The sequence below is a fragment of the Bufo gargarizans genome, chromosome 9 (assembly GCF_014858855.1).
Source record: "Bufo gargarizans isolate SCDJY-AF-19 chromosome 9, ASM1485885v1, whole genome shotgun sequence".
NCBI classification, from domain to species: Eukaryota; Metazoa; Chordata; class Amphibia; order Anura; family Bufonidae; genus Bufo; species Bufo gargarizans.
Genome location: NC_058088.1, coordinates 108,343,689 through 108,365,291, shown reverse-complemented (window position 1 = coordinate 108,365,291; position 21,603 = coordinate 108,343,689). Strand labels below are relative to the sequence as shown.

Sequence of the window (21,603 nt, the reverse complement as noted above, 5' to 3'; positions counted from 1 at the left end):
CATGACAATGTTTTGCACTCGTGCGGGAAAATTGCGCATTTTCCCGCAACGCACCCGGCTCTTATCCGGGCAAAAAACATGACACCCGTGTGAAAGAGGCCTAAGAGAACCAAAAACTCTGCTGGGGCAAATGCTTAGGGTGGGAGAGAGCAGAGCACTTGGTAGAGAAAATGTATTGTGCGTTAAATATGAAGACAAGAGATGTGCTTATGTTAATCACGATACATCCACGGGACAGCACTTCCCCAGTTAAATTTCTCCCACGGCAAAAAAGAGCAAGCCGCTAAAGCGTTGCCGTGTGTATTACAAAAATGGTATAAGAAAGGAAACCAGCTATCAATGTGAAACATGTCCATCAAAACCTGGCCTTTGTATGAAAAGGTGCTTCAAAATTTACCCTACTACTTTTGATGTATAATTTTATACTCTTTACTTTCATGAAACCCTTTTATTCTTTCCTGTTGCCCAGTGAGAATTTTATAATTTTGAAAAATCTTAGTCCACCTTTGTCTAAATTTTATGTACACATTATAATGAAACTAAAAATCCACCACACCTCTAGATGAATACCTTAGTGGGAGTAGTTTCCAGAATGTGGTCGCTTATTGGGGGTTTACCCCTGTAGGGTTACCTCCAGGATCTATTCAAGTGAAACACTGTGCCTAAAAACCATTCCGGCAACATCTGTCCTCCAAAAACCATATGGCGCTCTTTTGCCTCTGAACCATGCTTTGTGCCAATATATTAGTTTACGAACAAGTACAGGGTGTTGCCATATTCAAGAGTAAACTGTTAATAAATTGTGGGTGCATTTTCTCCTTTTGCCCCTTGGGAAATTTAAAAATGTGGGCCTAAAGCGACGTTTTCATGAAAGTTTTTCTTTTTTATGGCCAAGTGTTTCTAAATTCTAGGAAACGCCTGTTCGGCCAAAGTGCTCACTACTCCACTTTAAAAAAAAAAAAACTCCTTGGGGGTTTAGTTTCCAAAATGGGGTCACTTTTTGGGGGTTTCCACTGTAGGGCCACCTCAGGGTCTCTTCATATGCGACATAGCTCACAATTACCATTCCAGCTAAATCCGCTTGCTAAAAGCCATATGGGGCTCCTACTCTGAAGCTTGCCGTGCGCACATACATAATTTTCTGAGCACAAGTGGGGTGTTGTCGTATTTTGGGGGGAAATGGGGAACCAAATTTGCAGGGCATTTTGTCCTGTTACCCCTTGTGAAAATGAAAAATATGGGTGAAAAATTTAAATTTTTTTCATTTTCACAGCCAAGCATTTCCTAATTCTGTGAAACGCCTGATGGGTCAAAGTGCTCACTACCACACCTTGACATATTCCTTGAGGGGTGTAGTTTCCAGAATGGGGTCACTTTTTGGGGGTTTCCACTGTAGGGCCACCTCAGGGTGTCTTCATATGAGACATCGCTCCCAATTACCATTCCAGCTAAATCCGCTCGCCAAAAGCCATATGGTGCTCCTTCCACTCTGAAGCATTCCGTGCGTCCATACATCAGTTTTTCAGCACACAAAGGGTGTTTCTGTAAACTCCAGATTTAGGATAATAGATGAGTTTTGTTTGGCTGTTAACCCTTGATGTGTTTCTATGTAGTTTCTAAAATGGGGTGATTTTATAGGTGTTTCTAATATGTAAGCCCCAGAAAGTGGCTTCATAACTTAACCGATCATGAAAAAATTGGGGTTTGGAAAAGTTCTTAAAAATTTTAAGATTTTCTTCTAAGCCTTCTAACGTCCCCCAAAAAATAAAATGTCACTATCAAAATGATCTGAACATGAAGTAGACACATGGGGAATGTAAAGTAATAACTAATTTTGGAGGTATTACTATCTATTAGAAAAGTAGAGGAATTGAAGTTTCGAAATGTGCTAATTTAGCTTTTTTTTGTAAATTTTGACTCCATTTTACCACTGTCTTGAAGTACGATATGTGACGAGAAAACAATCTCAGAATGGCCTGGATAAGTACGGTAAAAGCTTTTGAAAATTACTACCACATAAAGCGACACCTGTCAGATTTGCTAAAAAAAATGGCCTGGGCAGAAAGGTGAAACATGGTTGGGTCCTGAAGGGGTTAAAGGGAATCTGTCCCTTCCAGCAAGTCCTAAAATGTACAGTAATGCATGTATAAAATCCCTGCCTCTGGATCAGTAATTTGTATGGTGATATGCACCCGCTATTTCCCTGCTCCGCACCCACCATCAGCCATGGAACGCACTTAATGGAGAGGACTCCAGGGGTGCTCTCTCCACATTTCATGGCAGGTTTGAGCGCATGGTGGAGGAATGAGGGTGCAGATCGACATACAAGTGACTGATCTGGAGTCGGCAGCAGGCGATGTATTATTGTACTCAGTAGGGCTCTCCAGAGGGGACAGATTAAAGCTAACATGGGGGTCTGTTATATGGCTGTCAGTGTGCCTTCCACCCCTCCCCCAGAACGTATCATTAGGGACACAGCTCATTAGTTTGCAATCGCACACGGCAAGTTTTGTCGCCAAAATTTCTGCTACTGAAAACCTGTTCCATTCATCTAAATTTTGTTGTCAAGCTCATGGATTTCTCCAAGACCCATTCAGTGGCAGAATTGCTTAGTTTCAGTATTGCTGTAGTGACACCCATGATCTTCAAATACTACCTGTGTGGGGTTTGTCTGGCTTCTTCCATAGCTAAGGCATTGCTGTTTCTGCTCTCTGAAGCCTGCCATACATCAGCATTTTCTTCTCAAGGCAGCTTTTTTTGTGGCATGGACAAGTGTCAGGCACCCGCAGAAGGCAGATACTGGTTAGAAGATTTCAGTACGCCCCGTCATAAATTAGGCGCCTGCTGGCGTAGATTTCAGTATTCTTTTACACTAGAAAAATGGCGTAAAAGATAAATGTGCTGGGGCCTCAGGGCCTGGCCCCTCCCTACCCTTGCCGCATTCCCTTTTCGGGAAAGTGTCAAGGCTGGTGGAGGGACGCTGTGTAAAAAAAAAAAAAGGATAAGGATAGGGCATAAGTAACTGATCGGTGGAGTCCAACTGATGGAATCCCCCGAGTCCTATTCCAATGTAGCGGCAGGTCAAGCATCTTATGCATGCAATTGGTATTCTTCTAGCTTGTTTAGGAAAAATAATTATGTAGAAAAAGTTAATGCAAGGCACTTACTAATGTATTCCGATTGTCCATATTGCCTCCTTTGCTGGCTGGATTCATTTTTCCATCACATAATACACTGCTTGTTTCCATGGTTACGACCACCATGTATTCCAGCAACGATGGCTGTGCTTGCACACTATAGAAAAAAAGCTCCAGCCTATGTGAGCTCTCACGGTGACAGCCACCAGAGAGAACAACACTTTTTTTTCTTTCTATAGTGTGCAAGAACGGCCACCACTGCTGGATTGCAGGGTGGTTGTAACCATGGAAACAAGCCGTGTATAATGTAATAGAAAAATTAATCCAGCCAGCAAAGGAGGCAATATGGACAATCACAGCACATTAGTAAGTGCCTTGTATTAACTTTATCAACCTGATAAATGCCCCTTAAGTCACACAATCCCTTTTCTGAAGAAGAAAATCCAAGATTTTCATTTTATTCCAGATCGCTCAGGCCTACTTCAGGGTGGGCCATCCACATATGATTGCTGGGAGTCTCTCAGTGCTACTTGAAGGGCAGACTATTGTGTAAGTGTTGCAGCCTCTTTGTTTGCATTAGTCTGTTTACTTGAATGGGGAAAGCAGCAATATGCTGCACCGCCGCTACAAAGTAGACAGACCTATCTAAACAGTGTCAGCTGACCAACAGTGGTGTTGAGACCTGGACACCCACCGTTTTGATGGCCTGTGCTGATGACCCCTTTAAAATTAATGTAGGGGAATAAGGAGAAAAATCAGGGATTGTCGCATACTGTTACATAGCTGAGCTGGTTGTGTTGCTTCTGTAACTCATCTCTTCTTAACTTTCATCCTTTTAGATAGTTTTATCTTTACATCCACCAGTCAACATGGAAAGTACCGATTCACCTGGGAAAGGAAGTTCTGAACAGTCCGATTCTCAACGCCAGAGTCAGATGGACCGCCTAGACCGAGAGGAAGCTTTCTATCAGTTTGTGAATAACCTGAACGAAGAGGACTACCGGTTAATGAGGGATAATAATTTATTAGGAACTCCAGGTACAGCTGTGATCAACCTCAATTGTGGCTAAAATCATTTTTAGCAACCTTTTAGGCCTAGTTCACACTTCAGTGTTTTCAGTGCTTTCCATTAATGATTGTGATCCAAAACCAGTTGCAGGTCAAAAACGCACGTCAGGGCAAATCTTTCCATCAGGCCTCATGCACATGACTGTGGTTTGGGTCCACATCCGAGCCACATTGTTGCGGGTCCGATGCGAACCGATTTAATTTCAGTGGGGCCACAAAAGATGCGGACAGCACTCTGTGCTGTCGGCGTCCGGTGCAGAGCCCTGCAAAAAAAAAAAAAAATAGAACATGTCCTATTCTTGTCTGTATCATGGACTAGGATAGGACTGCACTATTGAGGGCCAGACATTCCCTTGCGCAATATGTGGAATGCACACAACGGGCATCTGTGTTTTGCGGTCTGCAAAAGGGACACGGTCGTGTGCAAGAGGCCTTATACCTTATCTCTGTGTCTCCTCCACTCCTGGTTTGGGCTAAAAATTGCTAATGGAAATCGCTGACCAAAACACTGATGTTTGAACTAGGCTTTATGTAATGTGTTCAGAATGTTGCAAATCAAAGAACTTCTTTTTTTTTTTTTTCCCTCAAGTTTTTTATTTTTTTTCAATGGAGAACATTCAGGGCATAATTAAAAAGTGATTAAAGCTGGACAATGCCTTTTAAAGCAGTTTTGAGTGTGTTGTTGTGTTTTTTTTACTGTGACCCCCGCAGATCAGCTGTTTGAGAAGGCAGGTGCGCTTGTAGTAGCGCTTCGGCCTTCTCCAGCTTTCCCTAGGCCAAGTGATGACACGTTTATCGGTCACATAGCCTAAGAGCAGCTCAGCCCCGTTAAAGTGAATAGGGTTGAGCTGCCATACCAAGCACAATTGCAATACAAAGTACAGCCCCGTGCTTGCTGAGCTGGAGAAGGCCGCGGTGCTACTGCGAGCGTCAGGGTCTTCTCAAACAGCTGATTAGAAGGGATCCCGGTGGTCAGACCCACACTGTTCAGATACTGATGACCTATCCAGAAAATGGGTAATCAGTTAAAAAAAGAAAATCTTGGAAAACCCCTTTAAGGCTGAAAAGTGATACAATTGAAACTTCAGTTGATACCAGGCTTGTAGACAGGGGGTGATCCTAAGGGTACAGCTTTTAATTAGTTTAAACATGCATAAAAAAAAAAAATATTTAAGCCAAGTTGTTCCAATGAGAAAAGCTTGTGTGTGTCCTCATGCTAGCATCTCCTGCGCTCTGGGTTCATTGTTCTATCATACAGACATTTAGAATCTAGCCAGAGCATTCTTTTTTTTTTCATCTAGCTAGAAACTGTTGATACAAATGTGTTTGATGGATGTGCCTCCTTTGTTGGCGTGATCCATTTTTCTATTGTATTATACTCTTCTCACTTCCATGGTTACGCAATCCAGCAGTGGCGGTCGTTCTTGCAAGCTATAGGAATAAGTGTTGGCCTATATGTACTCCTGCAATCCCAACTACCAGAGAGGCCTGCACCTTTTCCTATAGTGTGCAAGCAGGGCCACCGCTGTTGGATTGCTGGGTGGTCATAAACCCTGGATATGAGCAGCCTATAATGTGATGGAAAAATGAATCCAGCAATATGGGCAATCACAATACATTAGTAGGTGCCTTGTATTAACCACTTCAGCCCCGCTAGCTAAAACCCCCTTCATGACCAGGCGACTTTTTACACTTCTGCACTACACTACTTTCACCGTTTATCGCTCGGTCATGCAACTTACCACCCAAATGAATTTTACCTCCTTTTCTTCTCACTAATAGAGCTTTCATTTGGTGGTATTTCATTGCTGCTGACATTTTTACTTTTTTTATTAATCGAAATGTAACGATTTTTTTGCCAAAAAAATGACATTTTTCACTTTCAGCTGTAAAATTTTGCAAAAAAAACGACATCCATATATAAATTTATCGCTAAATTTATTGTTCTACATGTCTTTGATAAAAAAAATAATGTTTGGGCAAAAAAAAAAAAATATGGTTTGGGTAAAAGTTATAGCGTTTACAAACTATGGTACAAAAATGTGAATTTCCGCTTTTTGAAGCAGCTCTGACTTTGAGCACCTGTCATGTTTCCTGAGTTTCTACAATGCCCAGACCGTAGAAAACCCCCACAAATGACCCCATTTCGGAAAGTAGGCACCCTAAGGTATTCGCTGATGGGCATAGTGAGTTCATAGAACTTTTTATTTTTTGTCACAAGTTAGCGGAAAATGATGATTTTTATTTTATTTTTTTCTTACAAAGTCTCATATTCCACTAACTTGCGACAAAAAATTCTAGGAACTCGCCATGTCCCTCACAGAATACCTTGGGGTGTCTTCTTTCCAAAATGGGGTCACTTGTGGGGTAGTTATACTGCCCTGGCAATTTAGGGGCCCTAATGTGTGAGAAGTACTTTGCAATCAAAATGTGTAAAAAATGGCCTGCGAAATCCGAAAGGTGCATTTTGGAATATGTGCCCCTTTGCGCACCTAGGCTGCAAAAAAGTGATCAATGACAGGGGGGGTGATCACCCATATAGACTCCCTGATCACCTCCATCATTGATCACCCCCCCTGGTAAGGCTCCATTCAGACGTCCGTATGATTTTTACGGATCCATGGATCGGATCCGCAAAACACATGCGGACGTCTGAATGGAGCCTTACAGGGGGGTGATCAATAACAGGGGGTGATCAGGGAGTGTATATGGGATGATCACCCCCCTGTAAGGCTCCATTCAGACGTCCGCATGTGTTTTGCGGATCCGATCCATGTATCTGTGGATCCGTAAAAATCATACGGACGTCTGAACGGAGAATGACAGGGGGGGTGATCAATGACAGGGGGGGTGATCAGGGAGTTTATATGGGGTGATCAGGGGTTTATAAGGGGTTAATAAGTGGCGGGGGGGTGTAGTGTTTGGTGCGACTTTACTGACCTACCTGTGTCCTCTGGTGGTCGATCCTAACAAAAGGGACCACCAGAGGACCAGGTAGTAGGTATATTAGACGCTGTTATCAAAACAGCGTCTAATATACCTTTAGGGGTTAAAAAAAAATCACATCTCCAGCCTGCCAGCGAGCGATCGCCGCTGGCAGGCTGGAGATCCACTCGCTTACCTTCTGTTCCTGTGAGCGCCTGCATGCGCGCGTTCACAGGAAATCTCGGGTATCGCGAGATGACGCGCCGATGCGTCCAGGAGGAACAAATCAACCACCTCCCGGACGCATCGGCGCGTTAGGCGTTCGGGAGGTGGTTAAAGGGGTTGTCCGAGTTCAGAGCTGAACCCGGACATACCTACATTTTTCACCCCGGTAGCCCCCTTGACAGGAGCATCAGAGCAGTTCATGCTTCGATGCTCTCCTTTGCCCTGCACTAAATCGCGCAGGGCAAAGACACTTCTTTTTTTTTTTTTTAAGATCCGGTGACCATGGGGCTGCCAGGAAGCCCGGTGACGTCACCGGCACTGATGGGCGGTATTAAGCCCTGCCATAGCCAGTAAAACGGCTAGGGCAGCGCTAAAGCCTGCTCATCAGAGCCAGTGACGTCACCGAACACACTGCTGGGCTGAAGTTTCCGCCAGGCAGTGTGTTATTGAAAACAAAAGAGCCCGTGCCCTGAAACCGGACAACCCCTTTAACTTTCTCTGCATGATAAATGCCATTTGCTGAAGTGAGACAAAATGGACAATATAGTGAGACAACATAGGGGGGTCTACTGAATTCTGTGTTTTCTCATATACATACATACATACATACATACATACATACATACATACATTCTGTTACCTTTATTTTTTCTTAAAGAAAACCTGCTATTTCTGACTGAGGGGCCCCTTGTGCCACATAAGACGACACTGGTATTATAGAAAGTGCATGCAGGTCAAGTTACACTTCTGGCTGGAGGGAATGGGTTAGGTCAAGAATTCGGCTATGTGCGTCCCTGCCCCTGGCCACAATGCACTGAGTGAATAGGGGCCCAAGCTGAACTCTTGCACCAGGCCCCATGAGCCTTTAGCTACGCCCTGGCACTGGAGTCAGAAAGAGCAAAGATTTTAAAGGAGTTATCCCCCAAAATGCCAGAGTCCCTCATACAGAGAATACTTACCTGGTACCTGACGCTTGTGTCCTTCTGGATCTCTCCACAGCTTCCGCTGCATCTCCCCATCATGCAGATCACAACATCCAGGGGGGGTGGGGGTGCAGCCGATAGCAAGCCGTTATGGTGACTTGCTCTCCTAGCGTCATGAGTAACATCACACATGATTCAAGGGGGCAGCTCACCATTGCTGCCTGCTATTGGCTGCACCCCTGCCTTATCGCTGGATGTTGTGATCTGCAGGGAGATGCAGTGGCGACCATGCAGGTATCGGGGACCAGGTAAGTATTCGCTGTATGAAGGACCTGGCATTTCGGATAATTCTTTTAATGTATAAATTACAGGTTTTCTGAATCTTTTCACATAAAATTATACATCAATCTGCTCCGCCCCTTCTGCGCTGTAACATGCCTGCAGAATGCTCTGCATTTCATGGTGACAGGTTCCCTTTACAGTTTTTGTATTAGGGCTGAAACGATTGCTCGATTGAATAGAGTAATTCGACACCAAAAATCCTTGCAGCAAATTTTTGCATCGAGGATTTGTTTGAGTCATGTGACCACGGAGTGGGAATGAAGCGCTTGCTATTACTTACTGCTCCATGGTCAACCGCTGGCCCATGCCGCGCTGCACTGGATCCTGACACATCGTCAGGTCATAGTGTATGTAAGCGCGCACTATGACCCGACGCTGTCTGATGTCAGGATCCAGTGCAGCACGCGGAGATGAAGTGGAAGGAGCTGTGAAGCGGTGCCACTACAGGAAAGGTCAGTATTTTATTTCCCTGGCGCTGGGGACATGGCACTGAAGGGGGACAGATGTCAATGGATGGCATGGAGGGGCAGATGGGAGTGGGAAAAAAATGGAGTGGCTGACTGATGTGAGTGGGGGCACTGGGGGGCTGATCGCACAATGGGGAACGAAGAGTTTTGGGGACTGATGGTCTGAGTTTTTATAAAGGAAAACAGTCTATTAATGCATTTTATTCTCATTAGAGTACTCAATCGTTTACTGCAGCCCTATATTGTATCAACTGAATGTAGGTCAGCTTAATTCTTGTCAGTGTGTGTATATGTATATGTGTGTGTATGTGTTTGTGTGTGTGTGTGTGTATATGTGTGTATATATTCTCTATATCCCTGCATTTTGCCAGTCCTCTATTCTTCCTAGAAATATATTCCATGGCACTTGTGAAAGGGCTGTGTCCCTGTACAGTCTGGCAGTATCAGTGTGACAAGATGCATCCCAACTGGTAACATCCAGTTGTCAGTTTACTCCTGCATTTCTAAGAGGAGTAATAGAGGTACATCATAACATAGGGTTCTGAGAAAAGATGCTGCTTTCAAGGGGAATACAAGCATTTACAAAACAGATGTTTCTGGAGAAGTGACAGGTCTTCTGTACAGGAAAATGAAGAACTCAAATCCTTTGGTTGTTATATTGCAGATTGTTAGCTTGTGTTTGCTCATTCGATTTATTTTATATTTCTTGGCACTTAGGGGAAATTACTAAAGAGGAGCTGCTGAGAAGATTGCAACAAATCAAAGAGGGACCACCTCAACCGAATGCTGAAAACGAAGGTACTTTTCACACAACTACCTGACTTGCTTTATGAATACCAAATGCTAATATGGAAAGAATATTTCAAATGTGTCCTCTTTGTGTTAGGCTACATGCACACGACTGTTTGTATTTTGTGGTCCGCAAAATGCGAATACAGGTGACGTCTGTGCTGCATTCGTTTTTCTTGCGGATCCATTTTAACAATGCCTATACTTGTCTGCAAAACGGACAAGAATAGGACATGCTCTATATTTTTTGCTGGGATGCGAAACAGACATACGGATGCGGCCCAGTTTAAATGAATGGGTCCATATCCTATTTGCAAAAAAAAAACGGAACGGAAACAAAATGATTGTGTGCATGAGGCCTTAGGCTGAGGGTACAGGCAGGATTCGCTTGTCACTCATATTTGCATCATATATTTGTTTTGCAGCAGTTGTGTGTGTACAGATGACTCTTGGGCCACTCTTGTTCCATACGTGTCATCTGTCACATTGCCAAATACATTTCTGTGTAGATGTGTATGAGTAGCGGTTAAAGGGATGTCTGCCAATTCTGGAGGGTGACATTTTCATTATCGCACTTCACAGTTCTAATTTTCACCACTGATGGCATGATTGTGCTTTAGGGTGCATTCAGATGACCGTATTTTTGGCTCCGCATCCGTTCCGCAATTTTGCGGCACAGGATGCGGACCCATTCATTTCAATGGGGCTGCAAAAGATTCGGACAGCACACAATGTGCTGTCCATCCGTAGATCTGTTCCACGGCTCTGCAAAAAAGCTAAATAGGACATGCTCTTCCGCAGCCGCGGACAAGAATAGGTATTTTTTATCATAGGGCCGGCTACATTCACCCGGCCGGTATCCAACATACGGTCATGTGAATGTAGCCTTAAAGGGGTTGTCCAGTTTCTTAATGAAATCAGACAACCCACTGGATCAAGCTTCAGTGAAGAATGAGTAATTACTTACAGCTGATAAATGCTTAAAGGGATTGTCTCATCTTGGACATTAGTGGCATATCACTAGGTTACAGGTTATGCAACCAATGTAAAATAGGTGTGGGACCCACACCCATCTCTACAATGGGGCCTCCAAAGTGGCCACCCTCCATTTACTTCTGTTGGGTTTTTGAAAGGTGCTGGCTCGGCTATTTCCGGATGGCCATGTATGTGCAGTGCGCTCTTTAATCACTTCTGTGGGAGTTCTGAAAATAGGCACATTCGGCTATCTGACATTGGTTGCATATCCTATATTCTATCAGATTAGACAGCCCCTCGACTCCATGTCTTGTGCGCTAAGTGCATTCAGAATCAATATTTACAGTGTTTTGTTAATTTTAGTTTTAACCCTCTAGTTTTAACAAATTTTTAATTAAAAATCCTTGTGTTTTAAGCTTCTACAGGGGGGACACCTGAGGACTCTTCCAATGGAGATTCAATAATCGACTGGTTGAATTCGGTTAGACAGACTGGAAATACAACAAGAAGTGGTCAGCGGGGCAACCAGTCTTGGAGGGCAGTGAGCAGAACCAATCCAAATAGTGGTGATTTTAGGTTTAGTCTGGAAATAAATGTGAATCGTAACGCCGCTAATCAGAATATGCCTTCAGCTGAGCAGTCATCAGAAACCAATGGAGCTGAAGATATGGAAGTCAGTAGTCAGGTTGAGGGTGAACCAGAGACTGAGCCTGAGCCTGAGCCTGAACCTGAACCTGAGCCTGAGCCTGAACCTGAACCTGAACCCGAACCCGAACCTGAACCTGAACCCGAACCCGAACCTGAACCTGAAATTACACCCCCTGTTGTGGTACAAGAGCAAGTAGTTACCGAGGAGCCAAGTCCTCAGAGAGGTCAAAGGAGGCCAAGAAGTCGTAGCCCAGACCAGCGAAGGATCAGGGCAAGGACTGATAGAAGCAGATCACCTCTAAATCGACCTGTGGAGCAACCAACTCGAAGGGCTCAACATAGTCCAGTACAGACTGTTAATGCTCCTCCCGCTGTTGAGGAAGCAGAGGGTAGCTCTAGAACCAGGCAGCTTGTAACTGCATACCTGAGCAGTTCTACTTCTGAGGCGGAGGGAAGTTCTAGAACTAGACAGCATGTAACTTCCAGACTACAAGCACTTGCTACCGAATCTCAGAATCCCAGTGTAGTGCTTTCAAATCCAGAGCCAGGAGCTTCTCCCCAGCCTCCTCCCACAGAGACTCCAGAAAATGCAGAACCTACAGGCACCGGTCAAAGGCCACCAACCATAGTTTTAGATCTTCAGGTTAGGCGGGTACGTCCAGGGGAGTATCGTCAAAGAGATAGCATTGCAAACAGGACACGCTCACGCTCTCAGACCCCTAACAATACAGTCACTTACGAGAGTGAACGGGGGGGATTCCGTCGCACGTTCTCACGGTCAGAGCGAGCTGGCGTCAGGACATATGTCAGTACTATCAGAATCCCAATCCGTAGGATACTAAACACAGGCCTGAGTGAAACCACCTCTGTTGCTATCCAGACCATGCTACGGCAGATAATGACTGGTTTTGGGGAGCTAAGCTACTTTATGTATAGTGATAACGATGCAGAGCCTGGCACTCCTGCAGCTGCCTCTCAACCAATAGCCGTGGGGGTGGAAACCCAGAACATTGTTACACCAAATGCCAGTCCACCTCCTCCTCCACCGCCGCCGCCGCCACCACCACCACCGCCGCCGCCGCCGCCTGTACCTGAGCCTCCTGTAGAACCACCCATCCCTGTTGTGGAACCTGACGATGCCAATGCAGAAATTGTGTCAACTTCTGGGGGTAGGAGGGAAGTTCGTAACAGAAGATCTGTCACCTTCGAAGAAAGTGGATCTCTGCCATTTCTTAGGCTGGCTCAGTTTTTTTTGCTTAATGAAGATGATGATGATCAACCAAGGGGACTCACCAAAGAACAAATTGACAACCTGTCAACTCGTAATTATGGTGAAAATGATGCCCTGAAAACTTGTAGCGTGTGCATAACAGAGTACGCAGAGGGGAACAAGCTCCGCAAGCTCCCTTGTTCACATGAGTACCACGTCCACTGTATTGATCGCTGGCTGTCTGAAAACTCTACTTGTCCAATCTGCCGCCGAGCTGTTCTGGTGCCTAGCAACAGGGAAAGTGTGGTGTAAACGGCTTGCTATGAACTGTCTACTAAGCAGCTACCGTTTTAGGCCCGGAGAAGGAGAAAAAGATGCTTTTTATGACCACTTTTTGAGTGGTGCTTAAAGTAGGATTTTTGGCTTTTTGAGTGAGTTGTCATGTTGAGATGAAACATTTCTATTTCTCCTCCCTCACAAAATCTCAATGATTCAAAACCTGTTAAGAAATGTGGTCCATGAGAAAAAGTAACTTTCTAAAAAAAAATATTCCATTTCACTACGGTCAGAACATCTACTTTGCAAGGACAGCATTCCTTACATCCCCTGCTGAACCTTACACGCTCAGTGCTGGTATGATCCCTATGAAGATCACCTCAGTACTTGGTAACTAGACTTTTCAAGCGGGATCATTGTGAGAATCACTTGTTTTAAGTCAAGGTTTAATTACAGGAGTAGCCTTAAATATACGCAGTGGTACATTTTATGCTTATTGTCATTGCTTACAGTTTTTTTTTTTTTTTTTATTTGTATGACAATTTGTGATGATTAGACTTCCTTAAATTCTCTGGCCATAGGAGGGCCTTGCCAGTGTAGCACATACTTGTATATAGGCACCAGTTAATTGCTCACATTGTGCTTTTCTCGGTTCTAATGGCATTATGCATGCATTTAACCTATAAGAGATACCTTCTAACTGCAGGGTATTGGCCCCACACCCACCTGTTATCCAACCAGTGAAGCTTGGAGCTTCCACAGTTTCAAAGTTCATCTGATCATTGAAAAAAAATAAGGATTTAATTTTTATGTATTGCCATTTTCTATACTTAAGGTGAAGGTAGTGCTTTAGTAAAACCACCTAGCTGATGTACACAATAGCTTGAAGTAGCAGGCATCAGCAATTGGTTCAAGCTGAGAATGTAATGCATCGCAAGATTAGATTCCCCCCCCCCCCCCCCCTTGAATAGTCAATTATTTTTTTTAGGTTCCAGAACCATGGGTTCCACACATGCTTTAGGACAATACAGTATTGGAATATGAAAGGCGTGGGGTCTGCAGTCATCCCAACAGGCAGGAGAAAGTGCAGACCTGGTCAGAATCTGACTCTGTCAGGAAGGGGGGGGGGGGGGGGGGTTGGACCTTCATCTGTCAGCTGTACCCTGGACAACCTACAATGGTCGGTCATCTAATCACTCCAGCAGCATGGTAGGCATTGGGCTGGATCAGAAACCTTTTGAAAGTAACATTGGTTACTGGTATCTGGATCCATTGTGCTAAGCACTTATAAATTACTGAAATGGTATTCGGTCATAGTCCACACACTATTTTTGTAAATCCATTTATTACTATGGGAGTTAAATGTTCTTTTTAATATTTTTAAAGTCCTTTTTTAGGGTGTGACAACTCACTGGTCAGTTAGTGCCACTCAGACTTCTCAAAGTACCCGCCATATGTTAATAACTAACTCTGTTTAAGAGTTGATTATTTTAACGCCAATTGACCTACGGCTTTCTGTCATGCGTTGAGGGTCTTCCTGCACTGCAGCATGAGACGTTGAATGCGTTTGTGCCTTGCATTCGAGATGTTACTCTGTGTGGTAGTGAGTCTTCACTTGGATAAGAATCAGTAACACAGCATAGCTTTATCTAACAAGTGACATATATATATATATATTATTTTTTTTTTTTTATTTTCATCGAAAGAGGGTTTTTGTTGCACAGAATTTATTCCCTTTTTTTTATTTTTGTATATAATTCAACTTCTGGGGGGTGGGTGGGTGGGGATGGATTTGGGGTATTCCTGTTGGGAGGTTAAAAATAAAGATCGTTCCAGCACCAAAGGGTGAAACAGCCACAAAATGATTCTAAATAATGTCTGAGATTAGTTTGGTGAAAACCCGAGGACGACGTATCCGTGTGTAAACTCACTTTAGGATCTCTGTAAATAAAGACACTTGTCAGATTCTTCTCATTCTGTATGTCTGAAGGCCCATTTTAATTGACATACTGTAGAAATTGCTGATTTAGTTTCAATTTGGAATATTTATCTTGTGAAATATAACAAATGTTTATGCTTGTTGAAATAAAAAAAGGAAAAAAACCCTTTCTTCGAAATGTATAGCTTTTTGTAGCCTCAGCAGCTCCATCCACGGTCCCTGCACAGTGTTAGTATTGTGTAGCAGACAAATCTGTCTGACATGACGCTTGCTCATTCTCCACGTGTACACATGGCTAGCCGCTTACAGATTGCAATTGTCTGACCGCGAAACGGGGGCGTAGTTCTTGTTTTTAATATGTGAAATATAAACCTGAGGCTGCTAACATGAAATGAGAATAAAAGTTTTAAACCTGAACCATGAGACAGGTCCTTCTATTTCTTGTCCAGCTGTTCCATTGTATATTAGTTTGCTATCGTTCCTTGTTGGGGGTTTTTATCCCCTTTTCATTTGTGTTGAATGATTTCATTACACATTTCCCCATTTCAAAAGGCAAGCATGAATAGTGTTGGCGAGAGTAACGTGTTTATAGCTGTATGAAGCTTTATTCAAGGCGTGCAAGTATTATAATAAATGGTGACATTATGCTGTGCCGAGATTCCCGTTTGTTCCCTTCCCCCATTGATGGCATTTTATTTTTAAAGGGGTTCTCTGCTTTTGCCATATTGATGACTAGGGCTGAGCGAATAGACTTCAGATGTTTCATCCGAAGTCTATTCGCATAATGGCTCGTTTGAATACTGTACGGAGCGAGCGTTCTGTACAGTATTAGAATCTATTGGCTCTGATGGTACCTCCTGAACCAGAGTTCAGGAAATGGTTTTCTTACAGTAGAAATTTGGAGTCTCGAGACTTTGTGAAGTAATAACTTTGGCTCATCTGAGCAATACATTCTAATAGTGTACAGAGCGCTCACTCCATACAGTATTCAAACTAAGTATGCAAATCCACTTCAGATGTTTCATCCAAAGTCGCTTCACTCATCCCTATTGATTACCTATCCCCTCAGGATAGGTCATCAGTATAAGATCAGTGGGGGTCTTACTGCCGATTAGCTGTATGAAGAGAACGCAGTGCTTGTATGTGTGCCTGGTCATGGTCGATATTGCAGTGTCAAGCAATGTATTGCACCTCCGCCATCTCATTCACTTGAATAGGAAGGAGCAGTTGTTGCACTCCTTACCACTCAAGTGAATGAGACTGAAGCTGTAATTACACTGCTTGCCACTGCAATGTCTACTGTGAACAGCTAAGAGACCACAGCTGACTGGCGGAGGTGCTGGCAGTTCGGCACCCTGCTGATCTGATATGAAAGTCCTGTCCTGAGGAGAGGTCATCAGTATAGCAAAAGAAGAGAACCTTAATGGTTATACAGATTGCAGCAAAGGGGAGGTTTGAAAACGTATATGCCTCTTTTGGAAACTTCCCCTCCCTAGTGCTAAGGTTCACTTCCTGGACCGTAAAAGAGAATATCTTGTGCACACTGGAACAAGCTCCGAGTTGAATGACGTTTTAAGGTCCAAAATTTTGAAAAGAACATAAAGTACTAGTAATAACGCCTGCTTTCTGTAAAGCTTTAAAATGCAATGGTTAATAAGGTTGTTGGTAGTCTGTAATTTGCTTTATAGAACCAGTGTTTAGACCTTATTCATAATCAGTCACAATACACACTGGGGCAAGGAAGCATACCATTAGTGACTCTTCCACCTGTCTGACTGTAACCAGACTTACTGATAAGTAGAACATATTTGTATTAGATTGTCTATCCCTGTATGGCAGTGATCATTGTCTGCTCTATCTATAAAAAGTCTGAAGAGGGTGAAAAGTAAAAAACATGGAGGTTATTGACAAGGTCCCCTGCCAATCCATTGATTTCTGGCAGTGCAGAAATCAACCCAATCAACGTGAACAGTGCAGGGTGCTGGCAGAATGAGCACAACATTGTCTTGGGCTTAGGAATGCATAAGAGCAGGAATGATACTCCTTAAGGTCTTCTGGGAAGTGGCTAATGTGTTGCGCCTCCCCTCCCTCCTGTCTGTAGTTGTGAGTTATATCCTCCCTTCTGATCCTCAGCTACTTTAGGTCACCAGCAGTCTGCCTTTTCAACTGACAAAGGACAAAGTCAGTTACTTTTCTAGTCATTCCTATGACACTGAGGCTTCTACTTTTATTGACATTCCCATAGGCATACATTGAGAAACTGGTTTCCTGTTCACACATAAGATGCTGTGCTAGTTGGGGAGGCAGTGTGTTGGTCACATGTCACATCTAAGGATCAGAAGGGAGGTTATATCTCGCAAATACAGTCTGGTAAAAAGATTACCTTCACTACAGTTTACATTGTGTACCTATCTAATGAGGGGGCACGCAACTTTAAATAAGGTATACTGCTTGGTACGGTTCATCACCTCAGTCTCACCTTTGCATTAATCTGTTTGACCCTGTAATAATGTGCGATCTGGCACAATTTGGGCACATGCAGTAATAATGTGTTCAGCGTGATGTCAATGGCAACAGGTGACAGGGACGAGCCTTCCTAGCATCGCGGGTGACGCTAGGAAGGCACATCCGTGCCTGTCATTAGCTGCTTCTGTGAACGGGCACCAGGTAAGTAGATCCAGTGTGAGGTGCCCGGGCATATGGGGGACATTTTTTAGTCTCTGATAACCCCTTTAAAGGGAACCTGTTACCTGGATTTTGGGTATAGAGCTGAGGACATGGGTTGATAGATGGCCGCTAGCACATCCTCAATATCCAAAAACCGATTTAATAAGTATGCAAATTAACGTGAGCTGAGTCAGGGACAGGACACAGCTCAGGTTAATTTGCATATGTATCAAATGTTTTTTTTTTACAAAAAAAAAAAAAACACACCCAGAGCTATGGGGACTGGATATTGCGGATGTGCTAGTGGCCATCTAGCAACTCATGTCCTCAGCTCTATACACAAAATCCCGGCGACAGGTTCCCTTTAAGTCTGTCCCATGCATGTTCTATAAGGTATTCTATTTTCAGGTTGACCAATAAGAATGGCTGCTGAGGGGCACCCCTTTACATTATTATCTACAAGCTACTGAATGTAGAATTAGTGACCTCCTATAAAAGCAGCCTACCAAATGGCCTTATGGACATCAACTATGGATTTTTATTACTGCCAAAAAAAATTTATGTTCCTTTGACTTCTGTGGGATAAGTACCGCTGTTCATAATGGAGAATGTTGTGTACTGAAAGATATGAAATTTGAGTAGGACTATCAATGAAAAACATTGGCATGTGAGCATGGGTGTGACTGAGGCAGAAGTGTCCTGCAGAAAATACATGCTGCTAGTTGGGAGCTCATTACTTTTGTTGGAGGTTACCTGGTAGAAATGTAGGTCAGTGGAACGGGATGCTGCTCATGAATGTACACTTTGTCCTGTTCTCTCCATGTGCCAATATAACTGCAGCAGCAGTGTAAACACGAATCTAGTTGGGTGTGCCCTTGCCATGTGACCTCCTCCCTGATGAATGCGTTCTTATGAGTGAAGGTCATATGACAGGATGTCCATGCACTGAATAGTGACATCACTGCAGCCCTTGGCTCTGGAGAGTCCTTAAAATATGTGCGCCATGTGACACCCCTCTGATTACCTGGACTAGAAGTGCAGATAGATCTTGGATGGATTGACAGTAGAAATTACTTCTAACAGTACTCCATGAGCTAAGACTGAATGGAAGCTGTTACTACCACCCCAGACTGATGGAGGCAGGATCTGGTCTTGTATGTTATGCCTCCTTCCCCCGGCATAGTCCTGTGTGTTGGCAATCACAATACCAGCAGGGGTAGAGGAAAATTGGGACAGTTACTGTAATAACCCATCTGGGACTATCCCCAGGGGGGGCAGCATATCTCAATAGTTTTAATATAAGCAAGCACTCAGATATTTATGTTCATTAACACTCAACCAGAATGGATGGTATGAGATTAATCTGAGACATTGTATCCACTGGTATACTGACAGCGCGCAGTCAGCAGGGAGATTATGTATCCATTCTATCTATGAGACAATAGGAATATTCACTATCTGGATAGGGTAAACTGAGTGACTAGCTAAAGCTTTAAATAATTTTTCTAAATATCTGACTACTAATAGTAAAATAAAAGTTAAGTTTTAATGTTATAAAGGTGTAGGAACAAGCAGTGTTAAAATGAGTCCTCACGGACACCAGTAGTAGTAATACTATAAGTTTAAACACTGCATCCTCCATCATAAGGGAAAAATAATCTCTGTAGCTCTGGCGCTTTCTAGTGGTCAGCATACGTCATTGACATGCTCTGTGCACTGCAATGTTGACAGTGCTCTGTAGCTTCGGTGCTGACTTCTGGCAGGGTGCTGGACCCCCTCTAAGGAGCAAGCGATACCCTCTCTTGAGGGGAGGTCATCGCTGAAAAAAGACTGGACAACTACTTTTAACGTGCATCTGTCACAGTGATCATTCCTGTTAAACTATATGAACACCGCCTGGTAGGGTTGATCATGATAAATAAAATGAGTCCTCTATTGCAACAGATGTATCATTGCAGCATTATTTAAGTTTTATGCAAATGAAGTGAACAGAGCACAGATGGGCTGGCCTAGCTCCTTGGAGCCTGCTTCACAGCCTCTTTTCCCCTACTTCACTTCATGGCCTGATTGACAGGGCCAGCTTCTGCTGGTGAGGCTTAAAGGGGTATTCCTATCTTGCTAAATCGGCCTGAGCTGTAGTTACAGCAGAATTCACTTCCTGGTTTTCTGCGGCTAAGGCCCCATGCACACGGCCGTGTGCGGGCCGTGGAACCGCGGCCTGGATCCCTTCCTGTGAGCTGGAGCGCACGGCGTCACTGGTTGCTATGACGCCGTGCGCCCCCTGCTGCTGCCGCAATACAGTACTACACTGGTATGATCTATACCAGTGTATTACTGTACTGTGCCGGCAGCAGGGGGCGCACGGCGTCATAGCAACCAGTGACGCCGTGCGCTCCAGCTCACAGGAAGGGATCCAGGCCGCGGTTCCACGGCCCGCACACGGCCGTGAACAACGGCCGTGTGCATGGGGCCTAAGGCTGGGCAGGCTTGGGCTAGAGTGAAGGCTGGCCACGCCCCCTTATGACATCACACTGAGAGCTCAGTCATTGCATGTGAAGAGTATGACTCGTCAGTCTGGCAGCCTGCAGTGTGTGAGAGGCCCCTCCCCCCGGCTGGGGAATCAGCCACGTGAAGTGAGCTCAGTGTACAGTAACACGTGGCTGTTCTGCAATTTTACACACAATATCTCTGTCTGATCTTTTACAAACCCATTCTGTGCATCAAAAACATTCAAAGAAATTCCATATTATACATTAGCTCAAAAGCTTGACCAACCCCCACCAGCACTGTTGCAGATTTGTTTCCATTACAGCTGTACTCTAGTTGTGTATGAACCTTACACTATGTATCTTTATAGATGCATATACAGCTCAGCTACATGTGTCTTCTCCAGTCCCCTAACATCACTTTGGCTAAATGGCTTCCTATACAGCCCTGCTACATCTTTATTCTACTCCCCCACTAGCACTGTGTCTGAAAAGCTTCATATACAGCTCTGCTACATCTGTCTGTCTGTTTATCTCTTCAATCAGTACTGTCAGAACAGCTGCATATTCAGCTCTGCTACATCAGTTTCTCTCTTCCACCAGCATTGATGCTGACCCGCCACATATATAGCTCTGCTACATCTGTCTATTCCCTTCCCCACTAGAACTATGGCTGAACAGCAGCATATTCAGCTCTGCTACATCCATCAGCCCCCCCATATGCCTCCATCAGCCCCCCAAGTGCCCCCATCAGCCCCCAATTGTTGGTGGTGCATGTAGAAATAATACCCACCGCTTATGTCCTCTGACGCTGTCCGCACTGTCTCTTCACTGCACGAAGTGTCCTGGCAGCCGCGCATGCGCAGAACTATATTAGCCGCGGCTCAAAAGAATATGGATCCGCGCATGCGCGGCTGGCCGGCAACGTGCGCGCACACAGTGTCAGTGAGGAGGCCAGCCGCAGCATCACAAGAGATAAGAATGCGCAAGCGCGGCCCATGGATGCGAGCGGTGGCCGTATTCATGGACAGCTTGCATAAACAATGGGATATGCGGACTGCAAAACTTTTATACGGTTGTGTGCGTGAGGCCAAATACTGTCTGAAAGTATGAATCGAAAACTAGAGGTGGGATTGTGTATATAGACAAATGCAACAAGGAATGTATGAAGACAGTAGTAAAGCCTAGCTACAACTCTTGTATTCACTAAAGGATTAGTATGCCCCGTAAGATGGTAAGTTACTGTCCGCAATGCCGTTTGTGAATTGACAATGACGTGACTCTCCAGGAATGCTGGGAAGCTGTTCATAGGGATTTACCTGACGTTCAGGAATGGAAAGGCCTATTGTTTTTTGCAGTCAAGAAGTAGAGAAAATAAGAGATATGGTGGTATTACACCCATTGACAAAATATAATGCACCAAGAAGGAGTTTTTGGAATTGAATGTCACTTTCCATGTGTGTATGTAATGATATATGTACGTGATTACAATATTAGAGTGAAAGTATACGTTTATACTGAAAGGA

At 44.2% G+C, this 21,603-nt stretch overlaps 1 protein-coding gene across 1 annotated transcript in view; it reads left to right on the top strand.

Annotated features, from left to right (window-relative positions):
• RLIM (ring finger protein, LIM domain interacting) overlaps positions 1–15,341 on the top strand; it is a 40,245-nt gene extending 24,904 nt beyond the window's left edge. Inside the window, exons 2-4 of the mRNA XM_044305954.1 lie at positions 3,977–4,175; positions 9,805–9,885; positions 11,268–15,341. Of these exons, the coding sequence (XP_044161889.1) occupies positions 4,007–4,175; positions 9,805–9,885; positions 11,268–13,021 (2,004 nt within the window). The 5' untranslated portion in view covers positions 3,977–4,006 and the 3' untranslated portion in view covers positions 13,022–15,341. The remainder of the gene's footprint in view (positions 1–3,976; positions 4,176–9,804; positions 9,886–11,267) is intronic.
• Positions 15,342–21,603: the final 6,262 nt, after the last annotated feature.